Source organism: Aquarana catesbeiana, linkage group LG06 (assembly GCF_042186555.1).
Source record: "Aquarana catesbeiana isolate 2022-GZ linkage group LG06, ASM4218655v1, whole genome shotgun sequence".
NCBI classification, from domain to species: domain Eukaryota; kingdom Metazoa; phylum Chordata; class Amphibia; order Anura; family Ranidae; genus Aquarana; species Aquarana catesbeiana.
Genome location: NC_133329.1, coordinates 39,739,025 through 39,764,963, shown reverse-complemented (window position 1 = coordinate 39,764,963; position 25,939 = coordinate 39,739,025). Strand labels below are relative to the sequence as shown.

Genomic DNA, 25,939 nt, shown 5'->3' with positions numbered 1-25,939 from the left:
ATAGTCTTCAATATGTGTGGTTATGTCTTGAAGAGTGGATGGGTCTGATAAGATCGAGTCGTTCAGATGCCAGTTGAATGGGGTAGGGGCAAGACCAACATGAGAAGTTTCAAATTCAACCATGTCATGATCAGACCATGGACAGGGATGGATTCGGGCTCTTGAAGAATTTGCCAATAAGATAGGGGTGCTGAAGATATAATCAAGCCTAGCATAACAGTCATGTGGGTGGGAGTAGTGGGTAAAAGCCTTTACACCAATGTTATGGGCTCTCCAGGAATCAATTAGTTGGAATTTGCTAAGTGAGCGATTAATTGATTTGGAGAAGGCTTTCGTGGTGAGGGCAACTTTGCTTCTGTCTAAGGAGGGGTGTGCAGCTAAGTTAAAGTCACCTCCTAGTACTATATGGGGGGAGCTAAGGCGGTCTAGAGATTCAAAAAATTTGTTGAAAAATTATGTTTGAGCATCATTAGGGGCGTATATGGAGGCGATTGTAAGTGAACGTTTGTTCATTATGCCTTTCAGTATAATGTAACGGCTTTCTATATCTTTATACTGTAAATGTGTTGTATTTCAAATATGATAGAGTTACGGATAAAGATCGCTTCCCCCCTAGATTTATTGGAGAATGTGGTAAAGTAAAGTTGGTTATAAGTTTTGTCAAAATAGCGCGGGTGATTTTCAGTGCAGAAATGGGTTTCCTGAAGGAGGATAATATCTGCACCCAGTCTTTTATAGTGTCTGAAAGCCTTTTTACGTCTTTGTGGGGAATTAAATCCTTGTATATTGTGTGAAAAGATCTTAAGACCCATTTTTAATAGAAGTATATTTGCAAATTATTTTGATTGGGTTGGGGAAAACTTTATATGGGAAGTGGGCTAAAATTTGAAATATATTAGGGTGTACCCAGTTATTACCAGTGCCAACACTACCAATACAGATTAGAGATGTGCAATATAGTATAAAGCTATAGCATAGAGTAAGGAGACAACAGTAGAATAATAACTTTCTTCTTGAGTAAACCTGTAAAAGGATAAAAGTAGAATCTTCCAGAAAGTATTATATTTAGAAACAATGCCATAAGGGCAAAAGAAAAATGTAATTTGTAATAAACCGTAAGGGGGCCAGAGGACTCAGTGTCAGTGAGGACTCAGTGTCGTCTGACCTTACAAATTTTAAACGTGGACAAAAAAAGTCCAAGACTCACAAACCAGGACTGCCGCGGCACCCAGACCAATGGAGGAGCCGCACCAGGTCGTGGATGAGAGCATGGGGACAAACCAGCGACGGCGGATGGATGAGCCAGGTAAAAATTATATATCAAACATTAAGGTGCGAGGTCGGAAGAACAATCTGAACATAATCCTCAAGAGTAACCGAACAATTAGATTGTGATGTGAGGTGCAAACATGTGGGTTTAAAGTTATAATAACCTCTACTTCTATAATAGTCACTTGAGAGAGACAAGGTAGAAAGTAGGGAGCCAAAAAAAAAGGCGGGGTGTACTGGGGTGGTTCGATGAGCCAGCATTATATTGTAGTCGGTAAGGATACCATCTGGGAGGAAAGTCAAGTTCTGCATTGAATTGTATTTTGAAGGAGGGGTGGTGAACCCTTAGGTGTTATAGGCTGGGTCCGTCACAGGGTTATTGTGAAATGGGACTATGAGATTCTAGTTATTTTTTGATGCAATGAGAGAATTAAGACATGTGTATATTAATTGGATGAAATCAAAGATCTCCCTTCGTCATCCTCTTCAAAAAAAGAAAAAAATTGTCTCCCTCTAATCGGATCAGTATGGCTGTTGTAAGAGGTTTTCTAGGATGAAAGTTGTGTACCGACATTCAAATAATTTGGAGTAATGCAAAAAAGAGAAAAAGAAAAAAAGAAAAAAAAGACAGGAACTTTTCTTGAAGGATTTTGCTGCTTTGTTTTTAGATTCAGAGCATGTGGCAAAAGAACTAGATAAGATTCTCAGGCTTAGTCTTAGGAAGATTGGCGCCATCTTCTCCGTTCTCTTTGATTGCGATGAGAAGAGGGGGTAGACCATATGGGGGATGAACGGGGTGTTGCAGGGAGACGGTTCGGGGGTTCTGGATGTAACAAGCCCAGTTTGATAAGTAGATCTTTCCCTTCGATGATGTTATAAACTGTGTGTGTGGTGCCATTGTGCATCACCGACAGTTTAAATGGGAAAAGCCAGCCATATTTGATTCTATTTGTCTGAAGGATTGTGGTGACTTCCTTCATCCTGCATCTGCGGTCAAGGGTAGCTGGGGAGATGTCAGGATAGATCTGCAATCTGACACCGTCTAGCTCAATATTTGGTGTATTTCTGGATGCCCTCATGATATCCTCTTTAGTGAGAAAATCCTTCATGCACAGTATTATAATATCGCGTGGAGGCTTGTCAGAGGGTGGTTTGGGGCGAAGTGCTCTATGAATCCTGTCACAGGTGAAGGCTGACAGGGGCTTGTCTGGCAAAAGCATGTGGAAGACTCTAGACACTGCAGGGAAGAGATCTGTGGTAGATTCGGGGACACCACACACTCTGATATTACTTCTACGATTGTCCAAATCTTCCACGTGTGCCTGCATAAAAGAAAAGCTATCTGCAAGTGTTTAATAGTCCCTCCTGAGGTCACTGTGTGCAAGGGCGAGTTTGTCATGTTTAGTTTCCAGCACATCTGTCTGGCTTCCTATGTTAGCAATCTCCTGTGTTAGAGCATTGGTCGATTTGTGAAGTATCTTATCAGCTAACTTCTCATATATGGCTGAGAGACTGGCGTCTAGATCAGCTTTAGTCAGGGGGGTGTTGTACTCACATTCCTTGGTAGACCTCAGATGTGTCGGTGTGGAGCTGTTAGAGGCGGCCTGTGAGCCGGCGCCATTTTTGGACATCTTTCCCTGCTGTTGTTCCAAGCCGAGTAGGTATTTAGTTAAGGAATGTCCGGAGCCCTGTTTGCCCCTCTTTTTGTTCGATCTCTTTTCAAATAATTTATTGAGAATACAACAATACAATTTTACAGTACTGGTTTTAAATTTATGTAAGGTTACAAAATATGAGGAAAAGGAACTTCTCAATCATAACTTAGAATAATAATACTTAAGTTATCTTGTAGAAATCAGTAAGAAAATCTATTATCCAGTGTACATATCTGAATTATATAGTTATAACAATTAATAGAGCTTTTGTAATTGGAAAAATAAATAAATAAGTAGATAAATATATATATATAAAAAAAAATACAATATGTCACAATAGTGAGACATAAAATGCAACTAAATTAGATAAATCAGGTAATAATGAGATGACCTAGAGAGACACCCAAACAACCAGGGCCAAGGTCCGGCTATTTGGCCCAGCATATCCCGCGTGCATGGGTGCCCCTCCAAAGCATCCCCATCAAAGGTATAGTTAGTTTGCATCCAAAAAAGTAATAGTTTGCCTAACCAAATAATAATTTAATAGAAATAGATAAAGACATATTTTATTATTATACATCACTAAAAATAAAATTTAATAAGTGGGAATATGTGCTGGGATCTGAAAGGGTTATGGAGGGAATTTCGGTCTCCAGAGAGAAGCGAGTGTTAAATATTTATGGGAACATGTAATAATATAGACCGTGAAGGTGGTAGATCTCATTAGGGTAAAAGAAGTGAATAGTTCAAATCCGGTGGTAGTATGTGTGTTATCCATGGAAGCCAAAGAGATTCAAATTTGTCCAGTTTATCAAGTATGATTGCCTCCATTTTAGCATGGATCATAGCTTGAGTTCTTTTTGTTCGATCTCATGCACCGCTGTGTTCCTCAGGGGTGCTAGGATATTTCAGATGTTTCTTGAGCAAAAATAGCCCTGGGAATCAGGCCTGGCGATCAAGGTCAGACGGAGCTCTCAGCAAACGTCTGCCTCGCATCGCGCCGCACATGCTCCCCCGAAAAGAGGTCTAACCTTAAACTATGTAGAGGGTTCTTTACTGTAAGAGCGGCAAGGATGTGGAATTCCCTTCCACAGGCGGTGGTCTCAGCGGGGAGCATCGATAGCTTAAAGAAAGTATTAGATAAGCACCTGAATGACCGCAACATACAGGGATATACAATGTAATACTGACACATAATCACACACATAGGTTGGACTTGATGGACTTGTGTCTTTTTTCAACCTCACCTACTATGTAACTGTATAACTATGTGATGATTTAAGAAAAGGCTGACTTGAAAACTTATTTTATGAAACAGTTTTGTTGAAATATGTATTTCTTTTCTATCTACAGACAAGAAAAACTATTTCCAGGAAGTTTTGGAACAGCTAGATATGAAAAATCACTTAACTTCAAAAGTGACTTTGAGTGACATCCTGAGCATTGGGTCAGAGAGCCTGACAGAAGAACAATCTAACAATATAAAGGATATTCCATGGCACTTCTTGAGGAACCTTCTGGCTTTAAAAAGGATCTCCCAAAATACCCAACTGAAGAAAAACGCAGCTACTTCAGTTAATATTGATGTGTTTGATATGTTTAAAGCTGACCTTGATACATCAAGCACAGTTCACCCCTTGGATATCCTGTGTGTTCTCCTCCATTGTTCAGATAGTTTTCTGCAACAAGAGATTGTAACCAAATTGTCCATGTGTCAGTTTGCCGTCCCTCTACTGATTCCCCCTGCTGGTGATGGATCACACTGCACCCTCATGTTGTGGGCAATGAGAGACATTGTGAAGAAGTGGAGACCCCAATCATTAGTGAACAGTAAAGGGTTCAGAGAAGAACATGTAGTTAATATTCCAATGCCGATCTTCTCTTTTGTCAGATTAGGGGCAAATAAATTGTCCAAATCTAAAATTCTCAACCAGATTCTAAATCCAGCTCAGCAACATCACAATTTCTTCATCCACCATGATATGGATGGAGGGAACATCGAAAGGAAGATATCTGACGGACTAGTGGAAATGTCCTGGTATTTTCCTTGTGGTAGTTTGGATGTTTTCCCAGAGCCCATTGCAGTGACCAACCTACGAGGAGACCTGGAGACCAACTGGGACCAGTTCACATTTCTGACTCAAGTTTCCTCTGCTGTGTTCATATTTATTGAGAGTATTTCTGAGAGTCAATTCCAACTGTTATCAACCTGTAAAAACAATGAAACACAGTATTATTTCATTATCACTCCAGGATTAGCCAAAAATATTAACCCAGAAATGCAAATATTCTTAAGGCTTTTAATGAAGACATTAAAGGTTAGTATAGATCAAATTATATGTAAAAGGAACAATTTAAATGATGCTGATTTTGTGAAAAACATCCAGGACCTCCTTAGAAGTTTATTAGGAAAAGAGTTTCAAAAGCTGTCACTAGAGAGCATGAAAAAACAAGCCCATGGGCTCCAGATGGATGTAGATGAAAACTTTCCTGACTGTCAGAAGGCAAGAGCGTGTGCATATAACATTACCGCTGAAATAAAAGATGTTGAAGAGTATAAAAGGAAAATGCTGAGACTTCAGGGGGATTTATGGAAGCAACTGTCCAAAGTAGAGAAAGAACTTTGCAGAATGACAAAACAAGGGGAAATGGGTACAGAAGAATATCGGTCTCATTTGAAACAGCAACGCATTGCACTGCATCAGCAGCAACATCAGCATGATTTGACTGATCCTATGATGTTGTTTATTACTGCAATCACTAATTTGTCTCAGGTAGAGAAACAATACTTTCTAAAGTGGATGAAATTAGAACTTGATTTGATCGCAAGAAGGAATCTGTCTTCCTTACAGGTAGAATACAAAGAAAGAAGTAGATCAGACAATCCAGAGGAACTCAAGCAGGTAGACCAAAAAATCTCAGACAGTTCTTTAGGAATTGAACATTTCCTACGTGAGTTAGGACAGTTTTATGAGGCTGAGTGTTCTATGGTTAAAGAAAAAATTATTGCAGCAGGGAGAGCACAGTTTACAGGGCTTCCAGGAATTGCTGCTAACCTTCTATTGGAAGGATTTCCATTGGAGCTAATAGATGGAGATGCCTCCAACATTCCACTGAAATGGATAACTGATGTTCTGACTGACCTAGATATAAAGACAGGAGGGAAAAGTAAAATAAGAGTAATAACTGTGCTGGGAGTGCAAAGTACAGGGAAATCCACCCTTCTGAACACCATGTTTGGTCTTCAGTTCCCGGTGGCCAGTGGAAGATGCACACGAGGAGCTTTCATGACTCTTCTAAATGTGAAGGAGAACTTCCAGGAGGAGCTGGGCTGTGATTTCATCTTGGTGATTGATACAGAGGGGCTGAAAGCTCCAGAACTGGCATCTTTGGAGGACAGTTATGAACATGACAATGAACTGGCCACACTAGTAGTTGGACTTAGTGATATTACGATTGTTAACATGGCCATGGAAAACACAACAGAAATGAAGGATATTTTACAGATTGTTGTTCATGCTTTTCTTCGGATGAAAGAAATAGGAAAGAAACCCAACTGCCAGTTTGTACATCAGAATGTGAGTGACGTGTCTGCTCATGAAAAAAATATGAGAGATAGGAAGAAACTTCTGGAACAGCTGGATGAAATGACCAAAGCAGCTGCAAAAATGGAGAAGAAAAGTGTTATCACATCTTTCAATGATGTGATGGACTATGATCTAGAAAAACACAGCTGGTACATTCCTGGACTCTGGCAGGGGGTCCCCCCAATGGCCCCAGTGAACTCTGGCTACAGTGAAAATGTCAATAAGCTAAAGCAGCATTTGTTTGAATTCTTGAAAAAACAGAATGCACCTTGCAACATTGGTGGATTTATCACATGGATAGAAAGCTTGTGGAGAGCGGTGAAACATGAGAAATTCATCTTTAGTTTCCGTAACAGTCTGGTGGCTGAAGCTTATAATAAATTGTCTATGCAGTTTTTTCAGTGGGATTGGGAATTTTCTAAAAAAGTCTATAACTTTGTCATCAGAACAGAAAATATGATAAAAAACCAGTCAGCTGAGAATCTGGATTCAGAAAGTTATGAAGAATACAGGAGAGAACTTCAATTGCTGGTGTCTGAGGAGGAAAACAAAATTCTGGATTTGTTAGAAAAATATTATGACAGTAAGTCTGGAAATGTTCATCTTATAGAACGATATCGGGAAGATTTCAGGATGAATATACAATTCCTAAGAAAAGATCTAGAAAGAAATGCTCTAAATAAATATACTGAGGCAGTTTCTATCCAGAAAGGGAAGTTTGAGATCCATAACGTTCAGAATCAATATCAGATGTTGATAGAAGAAAAAATCAGTGACTTGCTGAAAGATAGTAGAAAGGACTATATCACGGATGAGGAAATACAACAGGAATTTGAGTCCATGTGGAAGAAAACACTGACAGATTTACAGATCAAGAAGTTAGTTAGACGTAATGTTGATCAAGCAATTTTACAGCAATTAAGACATGACCTGAGCAGGAAAGGATCTACTGTTCATGAAAAATTAAAGCATGTAAAAAATCTATCAAGTCATGGACAGTGCACTTTTAAAATGGATGAAAAGTATATTGATCGCCCTTGGTGGAAACGTTGGCAGCATAAATTGGGACAGCAAAGTGAAGCATCTGAAAAGACAGAGGACTTTGCTGTCTCGCTAATAGAAAAGTGTGAACTGTATGTAAAAGAAAAAACTGATAACTCAGAAAATTATGACAACACTCACTGCCAAGAATTACTACACATGATCAATAAACAACTTAAAAGTAGCAGTCTGCCTTTTTCGGAAGAATTTGAGCTAGACATCAAACTCATGATTCTTGGAAATGCTGCCCAAATGTTTCAAAAGATGCATGACACATTTATCAAAAATAATGACCCAATAGCTTGTCTGGAGAGCCTAAAACCTCAGTATTTATCAATATTTCTCAGCATATTCCAAGAGAAAGATGAAAGCCAGAACAGAGCCAGACAATTTTGTGAACGATGTCTCAAACCAGCAATGACTGATTATGTCTTCAAACATATTGGTAAAAAGATAGTGGATGACATCTTAAATGGCTCTGATCATATCATCTTCAGCAGCAGAAGTTTTTTTCAGTGTGACATTCTAGAGAAACTATTGGAAGAAATGTCATTTCAGAAATATGTAGAATACATTCATTCATATGAGAAATTTTCAGCATCATGGATATTAAGTTACATCTCCAAAAAATACAAGAGCTCCACAACTATGGACAATTTATGGAAAAATATTCTGTCCTCCGTCATAATGGAAATTCAAACTGCACTTAAAGCTAAAGCATGTTTAGAAAGTCCCAATGTATCATCCTTTTTAGAAAATGTCTGTGAAACATTACAAAAGGAACTGGTAATACCACAGAATGAGATGAAAGTGATCATGTTCCGCAACACGGCTGCAGTTGAGAAATTTTCATCTTACATTCAACACTTGCTTACGAAAACAGAGCAACAAGTCCTAACAGAACTGGGATCATTGGATATTGAGTCTGTACTTTCCAGGGCTACGTTGAAGCCTCAGGATGAATTGCTCAGGAAGGTGATTGGATGCAGCAAGCAGTGTCCATTCTGTGGTGCCCCTTGTGAGGCCGGAGGTGGTAACCATAAGGAGCACTTTGCATCTATCCACAGATCCACAGGACTGAGAAAATGGAAATACGTGTTGGATAAGAGTTTGGTGACCAATATCTGTTCAACTCTTGTTGTATCCAACAAAAAGTTTAGATGTTCTGACACAGACTATGAGTGGCACCCATACAAAGAGTATCGTACATATTATCCAAACTGGGCTATTCAGCCTGACCCCAGCATGGAGTCCTCAGACTACTGGAAATACATATTTGTGCAGTTTAATAAACAATTTGCAGAAGAATACAGAGCAAATCCAGCTGAACTTCCAAAAGACTGGAAGAAAATCACAAGAGCTCAAGCCCTTGAAAGTCTAAAGAAAGTGTTCAATATGAACTAGAATGATGAAGGAGGATACACATGATAAAGGTGTACAGTATGCAGTTATTATTTTTTACTTTTTCTTGTTCAAACGTTTAATTGATAGCTAAAAAGTCAAATAGTAAAGTCACAAAACATGGAGTAGCATTGAGGAGCATGTAGTATAACATTCTTCCAGTGTGCATATAATATGGTTCCAGGAGTGTAGTGATGTACCAAGAACTAGGTCACTTCATAAATTGCAAAGTAAAGAAATTAAAACACAATACACTGTTGACTAGACCCTCACATACATAATCAAAAGGTCTATAAACCATATATTAGGAGGGTTCCCAAAAGGTATCGGGGCCAGGGGGTCAAGAGCACTAAATGCTTATGTTTAACTTTTTAAATATTTTTTCGTATATTGTTTGTATCTGGTAAAATAAAATTGTACTCCTACTATAGGTAAAGGTAAACTAATGCAATGTAAACAAGTCCACATTTCATGTTATTGCAGCATTTACCTAATTAACATAAAGTTTAAGTTTAATAAACTTTCAACATATTTTGCTTATTGCGTTTCATATGCATCAGTAGTGCCGGCCTAAGTGGATTGTTCATAAACAGCTAATTCAATAAAGTTGCCTTTGGGGATTGTTTATGCAGCGTGGCCTCCATTATTTTACGCAAGAATCTCTGTTTTGTGGTTGGAATAAATCCAAAAGGAGAGCCAGGACCATCTGAGAAAGGGGAAGCTGCACAGACTGTGTGGAGCCGGAGTGGGGCTCCTTTTGTGTAGTCTTCTTTTAATTTTGTTGAATATTACACAGAAAGGATAGAAGGTCCGTCTTGTCAGATGGTAGATCAATAATGAAATTGTAGGCCACACCACCCACCAAAACACATTACACCACCAACACCCATTATAATAATGAGACACAGACCAGCAAATGGCAAAGAATGGCTGCGGCACTTTTATTGGTTTAAAGCATATTTCAAATTGATAAAGCCAAAACTTTATTATTACAAATAATTATAACAAACAACAATACCTTTGCTCAGTTATAGAACTCAAGCAACATAAATACAAATTCATCTGAATATAAACGTCCCTCCTAGAAATCCAGGGTGACCAAACCACATAGAAGTGCTCGCGACTAGGGAGGGAGGGAGCTCTTCAGCTGGAGGGGTCCAAGAGGAAGTTCCCAGCCTCAGCAGCCTCTTTTATAGACTTTCCTGGGAACTCCAGACTTTTCCAAACGTTTCCATTGGCTCCCAATGTATAGCTTCATCTGAATTTAAAGTGACAGTACCTAATACAAATATTACATAGCAGAAACCACTTAACAATAAATAGAATGTGCTGCGGTGTCCACAGTCTCAAGAAAGGGGGCCCATATGAGTGCCCCCCTTTATCACTCTCTTCATAAAAACTCTCCCCACAAAAGAATAAGTAAAACATACAATAACATGATGGGACACTCTGGGTTATCTTGTAAGTGAGCTTGTTATGGCTATTTATTAATAAGACTCTTCTTTTTTTTAATGTCTAGAGGGTTACATATGTAGGTTTATGTGGTAATAATGAGGGGTATGTTGAATATAATCATCTTGTTTGCAGAAATAGGCAAATGGCATAAATATATCCTGCAATGTAAGCAATTTAGCGCTTTACTGTTGAAGTGCCACATATTTAACCACTTAAGGACCAGGACCTTTTTCTGACACTTGTTGTTTATCAGATATAATTAGTATGTTTTGCTAGAAAATTACTTAGAACCCCCAAAAATTATATATATATTTTTAGCAGAGACCCTAGAGAATAAAATGGCAGTCGTTGCAATATTTTATGTTACACTGTATTTGTGCAGGGGTCTTTCAAACGGAATCATATTTTGTAAAACATACACGTTTATGAATTAAATAAAAATAAAAACAAAGTTAAGGTAACCCATTTTTTGTTTTGTTTAACCAGTTCCCGACCGGCTCCTGTAGATATACGTTGGCAGAATGGCACGGCTGCGCAAAGTAATGTACCCATACGTTACTTTGAATTTGCCTCCGTGAGTCGGGTCACGGGTCCCGCGGACTCGATCGCCGCGGGCATACCTGCGATCGCCTCATGGAGAGGAAGAAAGGGGAGATGGAAAGTAGACACCCCAAGGAAATTGCTGAGAGGCATGTTGAGCCCATTGAATATTCATTTTTTTTGTCCCAAGTGATTGAATAATGGCAAAAAAATATTACAAAAAGTTGTCACTAAATGATATATTGCTCACACAGGCCATGGGCATATGTGGAATTGCACCCCAAAATACATTTAGCTGCTTCTCCTGAGTACGGGGATACCACATGTGTGGGACTTTTTGGGAGCCTAGCCGCGTACGGGGCCCCGAAAACCAGTCACCGCCTTCAGGATTTCTAAGGGCGTAAATTTTTGATTTTACTCCTCAATACCTATCACAGTTTTGAAGGCCATAAAATGCCCAGATGGCACAAACCCCCCCCCCCCCAAATGACCCCATTTTGGAAAGTAGACACCCCAAGCTATTTGCTTTGAGGCATGTTGAGTCCATGGAATATTTTATATTTTGACACAAGTTTGGCGAAAGTGACAATTTTTTTTTTTTTTTTTTGCACAAAGTTGTCACTAAATGATATATTGCTCACACAGGCCATGGGCATATGTGGAATTGCACCCCAAAATACATTTAGCTGCTTCTCCTGAGTATGGAGATACCACATGTGTGGGACTTTTTGGGAGCCTAGCTGCGTACGGGGCCCCGAAAACCAATCACCGCCTTCAGGATTTCTAAGGGTGTACATTTTTGATTTCACTCTTCACTGTTTCGGAGGCCATGGAATGCCCAGGTGGCACAAACCCCCCCAAATGACCCCATTTTTGGAAAGTGGACACCCCAAGCTATTTGCTGAGAGGAATGGTGAGTATTTTGCAGCTCTCATTTGTTTTTGAAAATGAAGAAAGACAAGAAATTTTTTTTTTCTTTTTTCAATTTTCAAAACTTTGTGACAAAAAGTGAGGTGTGCAAAATACTCACTATACCTCTCAGCAAATAGCTTGGGGTGTCTACTTTCCAAAATGGGGTCATTTGGGGGGGGTTTGCCACCTGGGCATTCCATGGCCTCCGAAACTGTGATAGGCAGTGAAGAGTGAAATCAAAAATGTACGCCCTTAGAAAGCCTGAAGGCGGTGCTTGGTTTTCGGGGTCCCGTGCGCGGCTAGGCTCCCAAAAAGTCCCACACATGTGGTATCCCCGTACTCAGGAGAAGCAACAGAATGTATTTTGGGGTGTAATTTCACATATCCCCATGGCATGTTTGAGCAATATATCATTTAGTGACAACTTTGTGCAAAAAAAAAAAAAAAAAATTGTCTCTTTCCCGCAACTTGTGTCACAATATAAAATATTCCATGGACTCGACATGCCTCTCAGCAAATAGCTTGGGGTGTCTACTTTCCAAAATGGGGTCATTTGGGGGGGGGTTGAACTGTCCTGGCATTTTATGCACAGCATTTAGAAGCTTATGTCACACATCACCCACTCTTCTAACCACTTGAAGACAAAGCCCTTTCTGACACTTTTTGATTACATGAAAAAATTATTTTTTTTGCAAGAAAATTACTTTGAACCCCCACACATTATATATTTTTTTAAAGCAAATGCCCTACAGATTAAAATGGTGGGTGTTTCATTTTTTTTTCATACTGTATTTGCGCAGCGATTTTTCAAACGCATTTTTTGGGGAAAAAACACACTTTTTTAAATCTTAATGCACTAAAACACACTATATTGCCCAAATGTTTGATGAAATAAAAAAGATGATCCTTGGCCAAGTACATGGATACCAAACATGACATGCTTTAAAATTGCGCACAAACGTGCAGTGGCGACAAACTAAATACATTTTTAAAAGCCTTTAAAAGCCTTTGCAGGTTACCACATTAGATTTACAGAGGAGGTCTACTGCTAAAATTACTGCCCTCGATCTGACCTTCGCAGTGATACATCACATGCATGGTGCAATTGTTGTTTACATTTGACGCCAGACCGACGCTTGCGTTCGCCTTAGCGTGAGAGCAGGGGGGACAGGGGTGCTTTTTTTTTTTTTTTCTTTATTATTTTTTTGCTTTTTTATCTTATTTTTAAACTGTTCCTTTCATTTTTTTTTTTTTTAAAGTTATCTCTAGGAATGTAAATATCCCCTATGATAGCAATAGGTAGTGACAGGTACTCTATTTTAAAAAAATTGGGGTCTATTAGACCCTAGATTTCTCCTCTGCCCTCAAAGCATCTGACCACACCAAGATCGGTGTGATAAAATGCTTTCCCAATTTCCCAATGGCACTGTTTACATCTGGCGAAATCTAAGTCATAAAATGCTCGTAGCTTCCGGTTTCTTAGGCCATAGAGATGTTTGGAGCCACTCTGGTCTCTGATTAGCTCTATGGTCAGCTGGCTGAATCACCGGCTGCATTCTCAGGTTCCCTGTTGAGACAGGAGAGCCAGAGAAAAACACGGAAGACGGTGGGGGGGGCATTGTAAAAGCAGTCTAGAGGCTAATTAGCCGCTAGGATTGCTTTTACATGAAAGCCGACTGCTGGCTGAAAAGAATGATACCAAGATGATACCTAAACCTGCAGGCATCATTCTGGTATAACCATTCAAAGTCCTGAATGGCGTACCTGAAGACAAAAAAATGGTTATACTATACCACTAAGGGAGGTGTACGCTGCGTGCTTGGGTGTTAGCGGTACTGGCACTAACCTGACGCTGCCTGGGGCAGGTGCTTGCCAGTTCACCAAAACGCTACCAAAAAAACTGTTAGCGATCGCAGGGATCAGGCTTGACTCTGCGAACGCTGCAGTTATGCGTTTAGTGTTTTGTAAGTGACAGTGATCGATCGATACTGCACTTGGGTGGGCTGGGCCGGGCCAGGTGGAGGGGCAAAACGCAGGTGCTAGCAGGTATCTGGGCTGATCCCGCTAACACTGCGTTTTTGGGAACCCTAAACTGCTGGGGACGCCAGTATAGATCTGATCAGATCAGATATTGATCCGTACAGATACTATACCACTAAGGGAGGTGTATGGTGCGTGCGTGGGTGTTAGCGGTACTGGCGCTAATCTGACGCTGCCTGATGCTGGTGCTTGCCAGTTCACCAAAACGCTACCAAAAAAACTGTTAGCGATCGCAGGGATCAGGCCTGACTCTGCGAACGCTGCAGTTATGCGTTTAGTGTTTTGTAAGTGACAGTGATCGATCGATACTGCACTTGAGTGGGCTGGGCTGGGCCGGGCGGAGGGGCAAAACGCAGGTGCTAGCAGGTATCTGGGCTGATCCCGCTAACACTGCGTTTTTGGGAACCCTAAACTGCTGGGGACGCCAGTATAGATCTGATCAGATCAGATATTGATCCGATCAGATACTATACCACTAAGGTAGGCGTATGCTGCGTGCGTGGGTGCTAGCGGTACTGGCGCTAATCTGACGCTGCCTGGGGCGACGCATATCACCGCCGGGCGATCAGGGGGCTAAACTTTTATTCGGTAATAAACAGAGGGTGCCCTGACACTATAAAAAATAAACAAACTAACCAGCGTCACCCGTAACGGTTATACAGTGATCAGTGGTGAAAGGGTTAACTAGGGGGCAATCAAGGGGTTAAAACATTTATTAGGTAGTATATGGGGGTCCCTGACGCTATAAAATGCTGACGGCGAACCTAAATATTTACGTCCCTAACTAGCGTCACCAGCGACACTAATACAGCGATCAGAAAAATGATCGCTTAGTGACACTGGCGACAGGGGGTGATCAAGGGGTTAAAACTTTATTAGGGGGGGTTAGGGGGGTACCCTAGACCTACAGGGGGCTACCACTCACTGCCCTACCACTTCTAACTGTCACAAATTGACACCATGCAGTAAACAGAAAAAATATAAATTAAAAACACTGCTTGGTGTCAGTGTCACAGGGGGGGAGGGGTGATTGGGGGTTGATCGGGGGGGGGGGATCGGTTGTGTTATGTGTGCCTAGCATGTTCTACTGTGTGTGTGTGTTCACTCACTGTGAAGTCTTCTCTCCTCGGCGTCGGAACGGAAACTGCCGAGCCGAGGAGAGATGACATCACATCCTCTGCCTGTGTGTACTATACACAGGCAGGGAATGTTTCTCATTGGCTGGGAGCGATCGCGAGGGGGGGCCACCATCGGATGGCCTCCCCCTCGCCTCTCAACGCTCCCAGACCAAAGCCGACCGCAGCTGGCACCGGGGGGGGGGGTCCGATCGGACCCCCCACCTGCGGGAAGGCAATCACGTACCAGGTACGTGATTTTGCCTGCCCGTGCCATTTTGTTCACGTATATATGCGTGAAGCGGTCGGCAAGTGGTTAAAGCTAACAGGGTGTGACAATGTATGGAGACAACCAAGAGACTAACTTTGAGACAAATAAAGGTTATACTGACCATATAGGTAAGATTATGAGAAATACAAAGAAAATAGTAATAAGAAAAAAAATATAAATTTTTTTTTTTTTTTTTAACATTTTCATGCCTATTACAAGGAATGTAAACATCCGTTGTAATAGAAATAAGCATGACAGGTTCTCTTTATTGCAAAATCTGAGGTCAAAAAGAATCAAAAATCTCCTATTTACACTTTACAAAAAAATGTAATTTTACATTTACTAAAAAAAAAAAAAAAAAAAAAAAAAAAAAAAATTGCCCTTTAACCACTTAAAGTGGTTGTTAAGCCACTATCTGATCTTTATATCACCCCCTCTGTCAGATAAAAAGCTGCATCCTAGTGCCTGTGCTTTATTAAAAAAAAAAAAAAAAAAAAAAAGGTCTCTGCCTGTATTCACAGTATCTTTTAGCCATAAGAAGACTCCAGACTGTCAGTTCTCCCCCTGTGCTATCTACAGTGGACGGGCCGAGATTCCCCTGCTGACATCAGCCAGGGAGGAGGGAAGGAGAGGAGCAGAGAGCCAGGAGTCATGTGATTGCTGGAGGGCACTGTAAATACAGGTAGAGAAAGTTTTTTCGTTTTTTTTTTTTTTTTTATGAAGCACACTAAGATTCAGCTTTTTATGTGACAGAGGGGATGATCTAAAGATGAGATAGTTTTGAAGCCATGGGGAGAGGAGCAGATCCGTGATAGTGAGAGCTGAGAGGCAGGGAGGAGGGGGGGCAGAGGAGACACAGGCAGAGCTGCAGATAGCAGCGTCTGATGGAGACACGCACAGACACCAGTGTCAGGGGTCTATAGCCATGGTTCAAGGGAGTCAGCACAGAGAGGGGAGGGCAGAAACTGACAGGATCAGCCAGATATTACAGGTGATACAGGGGGCCAAATGACATGGCACAAGCGCTGTGCTGTATAACATGCATTAAGGGAACAAGAGCTGGTCGGCAAGTGGTTAAGGCCGTTAGGCGGAAGTGTGTAGGTAGGTACAGGGTGTAAAGTGCAGTTAGGTACAGGGTGTAGAGTGCAGTTAGGTACAGGGTGCAGAGTGCAGTTAGGTACAGGGTGTAGAGTGCAGTTAGGTAGAGGGTGTAGAGTGCAGTTAGGTACAGGGTGCTGTTAGGTACAGGGTGTAGAGTGCAGTTAGGTACAGGGTGCAGTTAGGTACAGGGTGTAGAGTGCAGTTAGGTACAGGGTGCAGAGTGCAGTTAGGTACAGGGTGCAGAGTGCAGTTAGGTACAGGGTGTAGAGTGCAGTTAGTTACAGGGTGCAGTAAGGTACAGGGTGTAGAGTGCAGTTAGGTACAGGGTGCAGAGTGCAGTTAGGTACAGGGTGTAGAGTGCAGTTTGGTACAGGGTGTAGAGTGCAGTTAGGTACAGGGTGCAGAGTGCAGTTAGGTACAGGGTGTAGAGTGCAGTTAGGTACAGGGTGCAGAGTGCAGTTAGGTACAGGGTGTAGAGTGCAGTTTGGTACAGGGTGTAGAGTGCAGTTAGGTACAGGGTGCAGAGTGCAGTTGGGTACAGGGTGCAGAGTGCAGTAAGGTACATGGTGTAGAGTGCAGTTAGGTACAGGGTGCAGAGTGCAGTTAGGTACAGGGTGTAGAGTGCAGTTAGGTACAGGGTGTAGAGTGCAGTTAGGTACAGGGTGTAGAGTGCAGTTAGGTACAGGGTGTAGAGTGCAGTTAGGTACAGGGTGTAGAGTGAACCCCCCCGAACTGTTTGACCACAGTGTTGGGTACATGCTCCAGGAGGATGCTGTTTTGAAGGCTCCGATGTTGGTACCCAGCTAGAGGAAGGCAGTAACGTGAGCCCAGAGAGAGGGGGTGCCCAAGAGGGACAGCAATCTGGCAGTCATGTTCCCCCAGCTGCAGCATACTGCCAGGTTTGCTCCAGTGATGAGGAGGGAGGGGATGATGAGGTCACTGACTCCACATGGGTGCCTGATAGGAGAGAAGAGGAGGAGGAGCAGACACATCACCAACGAGGCAGGATGCCCTCCAGGGGCCAGCTTAAGGGCAGCACACTGACTGCATCACACCGCAGAGCTCTGCATGTGCAGGGCGCTGCTGTCTCTGCGCGTTATTCCAAAAGTTCTTTGGTGTGAGCCTTTTTTGAGACGAGTGCATCAGATCGCTACGCTGCTATTTGCAACATATGTCTCAAGCATATCTCGCGTGGACAAAACATCATCCGCTTGGGCACCACATGCTTGACCAGACATATGTCGACCTGCCATGCAGTTCGTTGGCAAGCGTACCTAAAAGACCCACACCAAAGAACAAAGAGGACCTCTCCTTGCTCCTCATCAGCTAGGATCTCCAACCCCACTATACCTTCAGTCCTTTCTGAGACCTGCACTGAGAGGTATGACGGTGTAGAATTAGGTGTGTCACAGCCAAGTACTTGCGGGCAATCTGATATCGGTACACCAACTTTAGATTGTACCAGGCAAATTTCCCTGCCCCAGCTGCTGCACCACCAAAAAAAGTTCACTCCCAGCCATCCACATGCCCAGCGGTTGAATGCTAGCTTGGCTAAATTGCTAGCACTTCAACTGCTGCCTTTTCAGTTGGTAGACTCTGCCCCCTTCCATGAGTTTGTGGAATGTGCGGTTCCTTAGTGGCAGGTTCCCAAACGCCATTTTTTCTCACGGAAGTCGATTCCGGCTCTCTACCGGCATGTGGAAGGCAATGTCTTGGCCTCGCTGGACAGGGCGGTGAGCGGTAAGGTGCATAATACCGCTGACTCATGGTCCAGCAGGCATGGACAGGGACGTTACCTATCTTTCTAGGCACATTGGGTGACTCTGCTGGCAGCTGGGAAGGATGCAGGACAAGGTGCAGTAGTGTTGGAGGTTGTTCCGCCACCACGCCTCCAAAATGCTACTACTGGTGATTCTGACACACCTCTCTCCTCCACCCCCTCTGCTTCCTCTTCCTCCATGGCCTTTTCCTGTGCTTTGTTCTTGGAACCAGCAGTGCTCCGTAGGCGTTCAAGGGGCTACGCAAGTACGCAGGCCAAAAGATGCCATGCGGTGCTTGAACTGGTGTGCTTGGGGGACAGGAGCCACACTGGGGCAGAGATTCTGTCAGCTCTGCAGGGGCAGGCTCAGAGGTGGTTGACGCCACGCCAACTTAAGGTGGTTTGCGACAATGGCACCAACCTCCTCTCCGCACTCCGACAGGGACAACTGACCCATGTTCCCTGTTTGGCTCATGTCCTTAACTTGGTGGTGCAGCGGTTCTTGGGCAGGTACCCGGGCTTACAGGATGTCCTGAGGCAGGCCAGGAAAGTCTGTGTGCATTTCCGCCAGTCATATAATGCCAGTGCTCGGCTCGCTGACCTCCAAAAGGAATTTAACCTGCCCAAGAACCGCCTAATCTGTGACATGCCCACCAGGTGGAAGTTGTTGGCCATGCTGCAGAGGGCCATCAATGAGTAACTGTGCGACTATGGCACCAGGACAGGGTCAGGGGAGCTTGTTTTTTTTTCCCCACGCCAGTGGGCCATGATCAGGGATGCATGCACTGTCCTGTCACCATTTGAGGAGGCCACAAGGATGGTGAGCAGTGACAGTGCATGCATCAGTGACACTGTCCCTCTTGTCCACCTGTTGGAGCACACGCTGCATGGAATGATGGACAGGGCACTTGAGGCAGAACAGAGGCAGGAAGAGGAGGACTTCCTTACCTCTTAAGGCCCCCTTTATCCAGGGTGTTCCTGCGTGCCCGCCGATCACACAGGAAGAGGAGGAGGAGGAGGAGGATTGTGTCAGCATGGAGGTGGAGCCTGGCACTCAGCATCAGCAGCAGTCTTCAAGGGATCATTTACAGTCCCAAGAAACCCATGGACTTGTACGTGGCTGGGAGGAGGTGGCTGAGGATCATGTCGTCCTTAGTGACCCAGAGGACTCCAGACCGAATGCCTCAGCAAACCTACGCTGCATGGCCTCCCTGATCCTGCAAAGCCTGCGGAAGGATCCTCGTATTCGTGGTATCAAGGTGAGGGATCAATACTGGCTGGCAACCCTCCTTGATCCACTTTACAAGGGTAAGGTTGCGGACCTTATCTTGCCATTGCAAAGGGAGCAGAGGATGAAACACCTTCGGGAGGCCTTACAGAAAGGTCTGTGCAATGCATTACCAGAGACTGGGAGGTTAAAAACTCCTGTTCCTGGACAACGTGTTGCTGATGCTTCGGTCAGTCAAAGAAGGAGCGGTGGAGAAGGTGGCCGTCTGACCGATGCGTTCAGACAATTTTTTAGTCCGCAGCTCCAAGGTATGATCGGTTCCAGCAACCATCGCCAGCGTCTGTTTTACATGGTGCAGGAATACCTAGGAGCAAGATCTGACTTGGACATCTTTCCCACCAAAATTCCTCTGGGTTACTGGGTCACATTTAGTGCTGCTGGAGGCATGGTAACCGATCACAGCGCCTGTCCACCGACTCGGTTGATTGATTGACCTTCATAAAAATGAATCAGTCTTGGATCACCACCAGCTACCAAGCACCTGATGCTGATGTAACCGAATATTTTTTTTTGAAATGTCAGATTCCTTCAAGACTGCCTATGCTGATGCTGAGTGACTATCCTGTTATGCTGAGAGATTATCCTCTTCCTCCTCAATGATCATGCTGATAGCTTGTAAGAACATTTTTGGTTCTGGGCGCCGCCACCAGTGGCTAAAGCCCAATTTTTCAGCCCCTTTTTAACAGGGGCGTGTAATTACAATTTTTGATGCAATATTTTGCAGGAGGGTTCGTTGCTGCGCTCAACTAGAGTATCTGTGAGGGGTTGCAGTGTTGTGGCACCAGTGCCTAAGGCCCAATTTTTCAGCCCCTGTTTAACAGGGGCGTGTAATTACAATTTTTGATGCAATACTTTGCAGAAGGGCTCATTCCTGCACTCCAACTATAGCATCTGTCAGGGGTTGCAGTGTTGTGGCAGCAGTGGCTAAGGCCTAATTTTTCTGCCCCTGTTTGCCAGGGGAGTGTAATTTTGATGCAATACTTTGCAGCAGGGCTCATTCCTGCGCTCCAACTAGAGTATCTGTGAGGGGTTTCCCCGTGTTGTCAGAGGGGGTGGGGTCACCTGGGTACGCAAACGGGTGACCCCGCCCCCCTCTGACAACACGGGAAAAGCCACAGGGAAGTTCCCCATGCGTCAGAGGAGGGCAGGGTCACCGGGTGGCCCCGCCCTCCTTTATTTAAGAAATGTCAGAAGAACCGAAGCGTCACACGGCGGAAGACTCCCACTGAGGCGGATCGTGCGGACGGAGCGGAGAAGAAGCCTGGAGGAAGATGCGGGACAAGAAGAGCGGAGGAAGAAAAAGATGGAGAAGAAGGAGATGAAGAAGAAGATGGAGGAAGAAGAAGAACACCGAAGGAAGACCAGAAGAAAGAAGATGAAAGAAGAAGAAATTAATAAAGGACTTGTCAAAAACAGTCTCTTGTGTTTTTTAACCTTTTTGACACTTTGTTTGTGAAATGGTAGGGGTACATTTGTACCCCATTACCAATTCACATGGGGGGCGGGATCTGGGGGTCCCCTTGTTAAAGGGGGCTTCCAGATCCTGAAAAATCCCCCCGCCCGCAGACCCCCACAACCACTGGCCAAGGGTTGTAGAGATGAGGCCCTTCTCCCCATCAACATGGGGACAAGGTGCTTTGGGGGCTACCTCAAAGCACCCTCCCAATGTTGAGGGCATGTGGCCTGGTACGGTTCAGGAGGGGAGGGGGCCGCTCTCTCATTCCCCCTCTTCTCCTGCGGCCTGCCAGGTTGCGTGCTCGGATAAGGGTCTGGTATGGATTTTTGGGGGGACCCCACGCCATTTTTTAAAAAATGTTGGCGCGGGGCTCCCCTTAAAATCCATACCAGACCTAAAGGGTCTGGTATGGATTTTGAGGGGGCCTCCACGCCATTTTTTAAAAAAAGTTTTGGTGCAGGGTTCCCCTTAATATTCATACCAGACCTGAAGGGCCTGGTATGGAATTTAGGGGGACCCCACACGTTTTTTTTTTTTTTTGGTTCGGGGGTTCCCCTGTGGGGAAATCCCATGCTGTTTTTATCAATTAACTTTTATGTGTATTGTCGGACCGACAATTCATTAATAGCCGCGAGTAGTTTTAAATGACTTTTTTTCCTTTGAAATGTCATTTTGCTGTCAGACTGTTCTAAACACGGGAAACATGCGCCCCTTTACAGGCATAGTATAGAAACCCCCCAGGTACGAAATTTAAAGGAATATTACACTTTTATTGTTTCACTTTAAGCATTATTAAAATCACTGCTCCCGAAAAAACTGACTTTTTAAAACTTCTTTTTGCATTGATACATGTCCCCTGGGGCAGGACCCAGGTCCCCAAACACTTTTTATGACAATACCATGCATATAAGCCTTTAAAATTAGCACTTTTGATTTCTCCCATAGACTTTTAAAGGGAGTTCCGTGGCTTTCGAATTTGCCGCGAACACCCCAAATTGTTCGCTGTTTGGCGAACTGGCGAACAGCAAATGTTCGAGTCTAACTCATGTTCGACCTGAGCATAAAGCCCATTCCTAGCAGGGAGCAACATCAGGCATTCTAGGAGAAAAAAATTACACATCTAATTTCATTCCTACCTATCACACTTTTGAAGGTCCTGGAGCACCAGGACAGTGAAATTACCCACAAAATGACCCAATTTTGGAAAGAAAACACCTCAACGTATATTCTATGAGGCATGGACTGCAGACAGGTACTCAGGAACTCTGATGGGCTGCAGGAGGGAATGAGTGTTCCTGCTGGCGTCATTTTACAATGCACCAGTGGGGAAGTGGTTAAAATCTATACTAGAGCCAAAGGGTCCCCCCATGCCGTTTATTCCCCCAATTTTTTTGAATTTACATTTTTTTTGTACAATAATTTTTTTTAAATTTAGCTCTCAGCGGGGAAGCCTTAACAACCTATTCAAGAAAAACAAAAAATCACTGCGCTACCACAGAAAAAATAACCCCAAAAAGCAGCAGTTCAACTGTGAGATATACACAACAAAACAAAAAAACAGGGAAAAAGAACTGCGCTGTACCATAAAAATTATATAAGTGCATAAAAATCAACTAATGCTGAGCAAAGTGTAAAAAACTGAAATGAATAAGAAAAGATGTCATATTGCATGAAATCATAAGTGCATAAATTAATTTGACAATGTGTGGCAAAATTCATAAACTGAAAAATCCAGAAATTCTTCTATAGAGATGAGAAGAGTCCCATGATGCCTCTCCATGAAAGCCAGTGTGAAAAGGTAGAAAGTATAACACCCCTCACAGTGATCCTCCACCACCTAAAATTCATGCCTACCAGATTGCAAGCAAAACAGGCTCGGTGCTATTGTTGCATACAACCATTCCTGGCTCAAGCTACAGTGGCGTCAACCCCCTCTGAGCCTGCCCCTGCAAAGCTGACAGAATCTCTGCCCCAGTGTGGCTCCCGTCACCTAGACAGACCAACTGAAGCACCGCATGGCATATTTTATCCTGACTGCTTGCGTAGCCCCTTGAACGCTTAGGGAGCACTGCTGGTTCAGAGGACAATTCAGCAGAAGAGGCCATAGAAGAAGAAGAAGAAGAAGAGAAGGGGGTGGAGCAGACAGATGTGGCAGAATCACCACCATATTTTTGGAGGCGTGGTGGCGGAACAAGCTCCAGCACTGAACCCTGTCCTGCATCCTTTCCAGCTGCCAGCAGAGTTACCATGCACCGTGAAGGAAATGTAACGTCCCTGTCCATGCCTGCTGGACCATGAGTCAGCAGTAATGTGAACCTTGCTGCTGACCGCCCTGTCCAACGAGGCCAAAACATTTTCTTCCACATGACGGTAGAGAGCTGGAATGGCCATATGTGAAAATAAATGTATTTTTGGAACCTGCCACTGTCGTATAGCACATTCCACAAATTCACGAAAGGGGGCAGAGTCTACTAGATGAAAAGGCAGCAGTTGTAGTGCTAGCAATTTGGCCAAGCTAGCATTTAGACTCTGCGCATGTGGATGGCTGGGACAGTATTTTTTTTGTTACGGTTCAGCAACTAGGGTAGTGAAATTTGCCTGCTGAAATCAACAGGTGGTGTACTGCTAGAAGATTGGCTGCAAGTGCTTGTGGCACCCATTGCTATATCATTATTCCTCTCAATGCAGGTTTTTGAGAAGCCCTGAGGTATAGTAGGGGTAGAGATCCCAGATGAGGTGCAAGGAGAAGTCTGCATTTTTTTATGATGTGAGTCTTTCAGGTGCTATTGCCAACAGACTGCATGGCAGGTCATCATATGTCTTGTCAAGCATGTGGTACCCAAGCGGGTGGTCTTCTGGTCATGCTTGATGCGCTTCAGACAGAGATTGCAAACAGCAATAGTGCGATCTACTGCACGTGTGTTGAAAAAAGCCCACACCAATGAACTTTTGGAAGTCAGCGGGGAGTCAGCAGCGCCCTGCACCTGTGTAGCTCTGTGGTGTGATGCAATAGGGTGGCTGCCCTTAAGCTGGCCCCTGGAGGACATCCTGCCTCATTGGAGTTGTGCCTCCTCCTCACTTTCCTCCTCTGTTCTCTCAGGCACCCTAGTACAGTCAGTGACCTCATCATCTCCTCCCTCCTCGTCACTGGAACAAACTTGGCAGTATGCTGCAGCTGAGGGAACATGACTGTTAGTTTCTTGTCCTTCTGCGGCACCCCCTCTCTCTAGGCTCACGTTACTCCTTTCCTCAACCTGGAAACCAACATCGGAGCATTCAGATTGCTGCGCATCCTCCAGCAGCATGTAACCCACTTCATCGAATAAATCTGGTGACTCCTTCGTGCATGATGGTGGGGCTACGGAAGGAGTATCTGTGGACAAGGAGTTGGTGGAATAGACCACCGCTTTTTACTGTAGACACAAAGGCTGCTTGCCCTCTTCTGGTGGCCTTTTTTGCTTGGTGCACTATAAAAAGTATTTTTTTTTTTTGGGGGGGGGGGGGGATTTTTATAACTAGAGTGTGGGAAGGGAATATGGTGCTTGGGTGCAATACTTTTGTGCTTGGTGCACTATAAACCGTTTTTTTTTTTTTGTTTTGTTTTTTTTGCTGCTGCACAAACTAAAATAAGATAAATGTAAAAAAAAATTAAGAAAGGCCAAAAAAAGTAAAAAGGGAACCACTGCTGACGCAAAAAGAGAAACAGTTGCGGCGCAGAAGGGGAGACAGAAATTATGCAGAAATGATGCCCTAAATATTCTTAGTGCTGCTGCACCACGAAAAAAGAATCAAAGGTATACCACTGCTGTGCTGATGCAGAAGGAATAACACCTGCAACACAGAAGGGGGAGTACTAATTGTTCTGTCCACCAGATGTTTTATACTGGTTATTTGTACCTGTGTTGTTAAATTTACATGCAAAATGTGTAATTTACTTAAGACAATCATATGTGGTGTGCAGGCTCCATCTAGCGTTCCTTTTTGGTATTGCTGTAGTTCTGTTTCTTTGTTTATTTGTATGTGTAACTAAGGAAGTTGTCAGCAAGCAGGGAATTCTGAGTAGAATCTTAGCAAGAAGTGAAACAGCCACCATTTTGTGAGAAGACATTCAGGAAACAACACATGTATTTCTCTATCTATCGCCATCACTTGAAAAGTACGTTTTTATTATCTCATCTTGTACTGTATATTGTTGTTTATGCAATGTATGCTGTATTGTATGCAATATTATACTTATTGAGGTCTATTTCTGTTATTTTGTAGTTTCGCCTGGCTTGTTCTAATAAAACTGAGAACAAAGAAATATGGTATCTACAGTTATTGGGATAAGTGGGTTTAGCTATCTGCTCCTTGAGACAGAACAGTGAAATTTTTAAGCTGACCTCTGAAGGGAAGATAAGCTGACATCGGATGTCTGTACAGCCCGGGGCTATGCAGTATCCATACAGTCAGAAGCCTTAAAGAAACAGGCCTGCGGCAGGCGAAGCAAGCAGCCACGCTACACAGAGACGTGCTCTGTCAAGCAGTATCGACACTAGAACGGTCTCTATACAGCAAGACAGCTTCTTCCCTGCAGCCATGTCTCACAGCGGGACATCTTCTTACAAAACACGTTCACGAGCAAGCTCATCTAAGTCATCTGTCGCAAATGCAGCAGCTATCGCCCATTCAAAAGCCGAAGCAGCAAAAGCCAGGGCCGCATTCGCAGACCAAGAGTTGCAGATGAAAAAAGAAAAGGCCCGCCTTGATGCAGAAAAGGTGAGACAGGAACAAGAGAGAGAGAAGGAAAGAGTACGCTTGGAGCAAGGAGAGAGAGAAGGAAAGAGTACGCATGGAACAAGAGAGAGAGCAAGAAAGAGTGCACATGGAACAAGAGAGAGAGAGGAAAAGAATACGCCTGGAAGAAGAGCTAGCCCAGCAGGAAGCATCTCTGAAATTGCAGCAAGCTTTCTTAGAAGCTAACATGGAGAAGCTAGCAGTAGAAATAGACTCTGCCGCCGCCATTGCAGGAGCAGAAACTTTAGAAGCAGCCGTCTACGATGAGCCAAG

The 25,939-nt window shown here is 43.6% G+C and overlaps 1 protein-coding gene across 2 annotated transcripts in view; it reads left to right on the top strand.

The window, feature by feature from the left end:
- The window catches only part of LOC141148333 (up-regulator of cell proliferation-like), an 86,838-nt gene extending 77,260 nt beyond the window's left edge, over positions 1 to 9,578 (top strand). For both annotated transcript variants that reach the window (XM_073635708.1, XM_073635709.1), the window contains exon 3: positions 4,278 to 9,578. In XM_073635708.1, coding sequence (XP_073491809.1) covers positions 4,278 to 8,956 — 4,679 coding nt within the window. In that variant the 3' untranslated portion in view covers positions 8,957 to 9,578. The remainder of the gene's footprint in view (positions 1 to 4,277) is intronic.
- Positions 9,579 to 25,939: the final 16,361 nt, after the last annotated feature.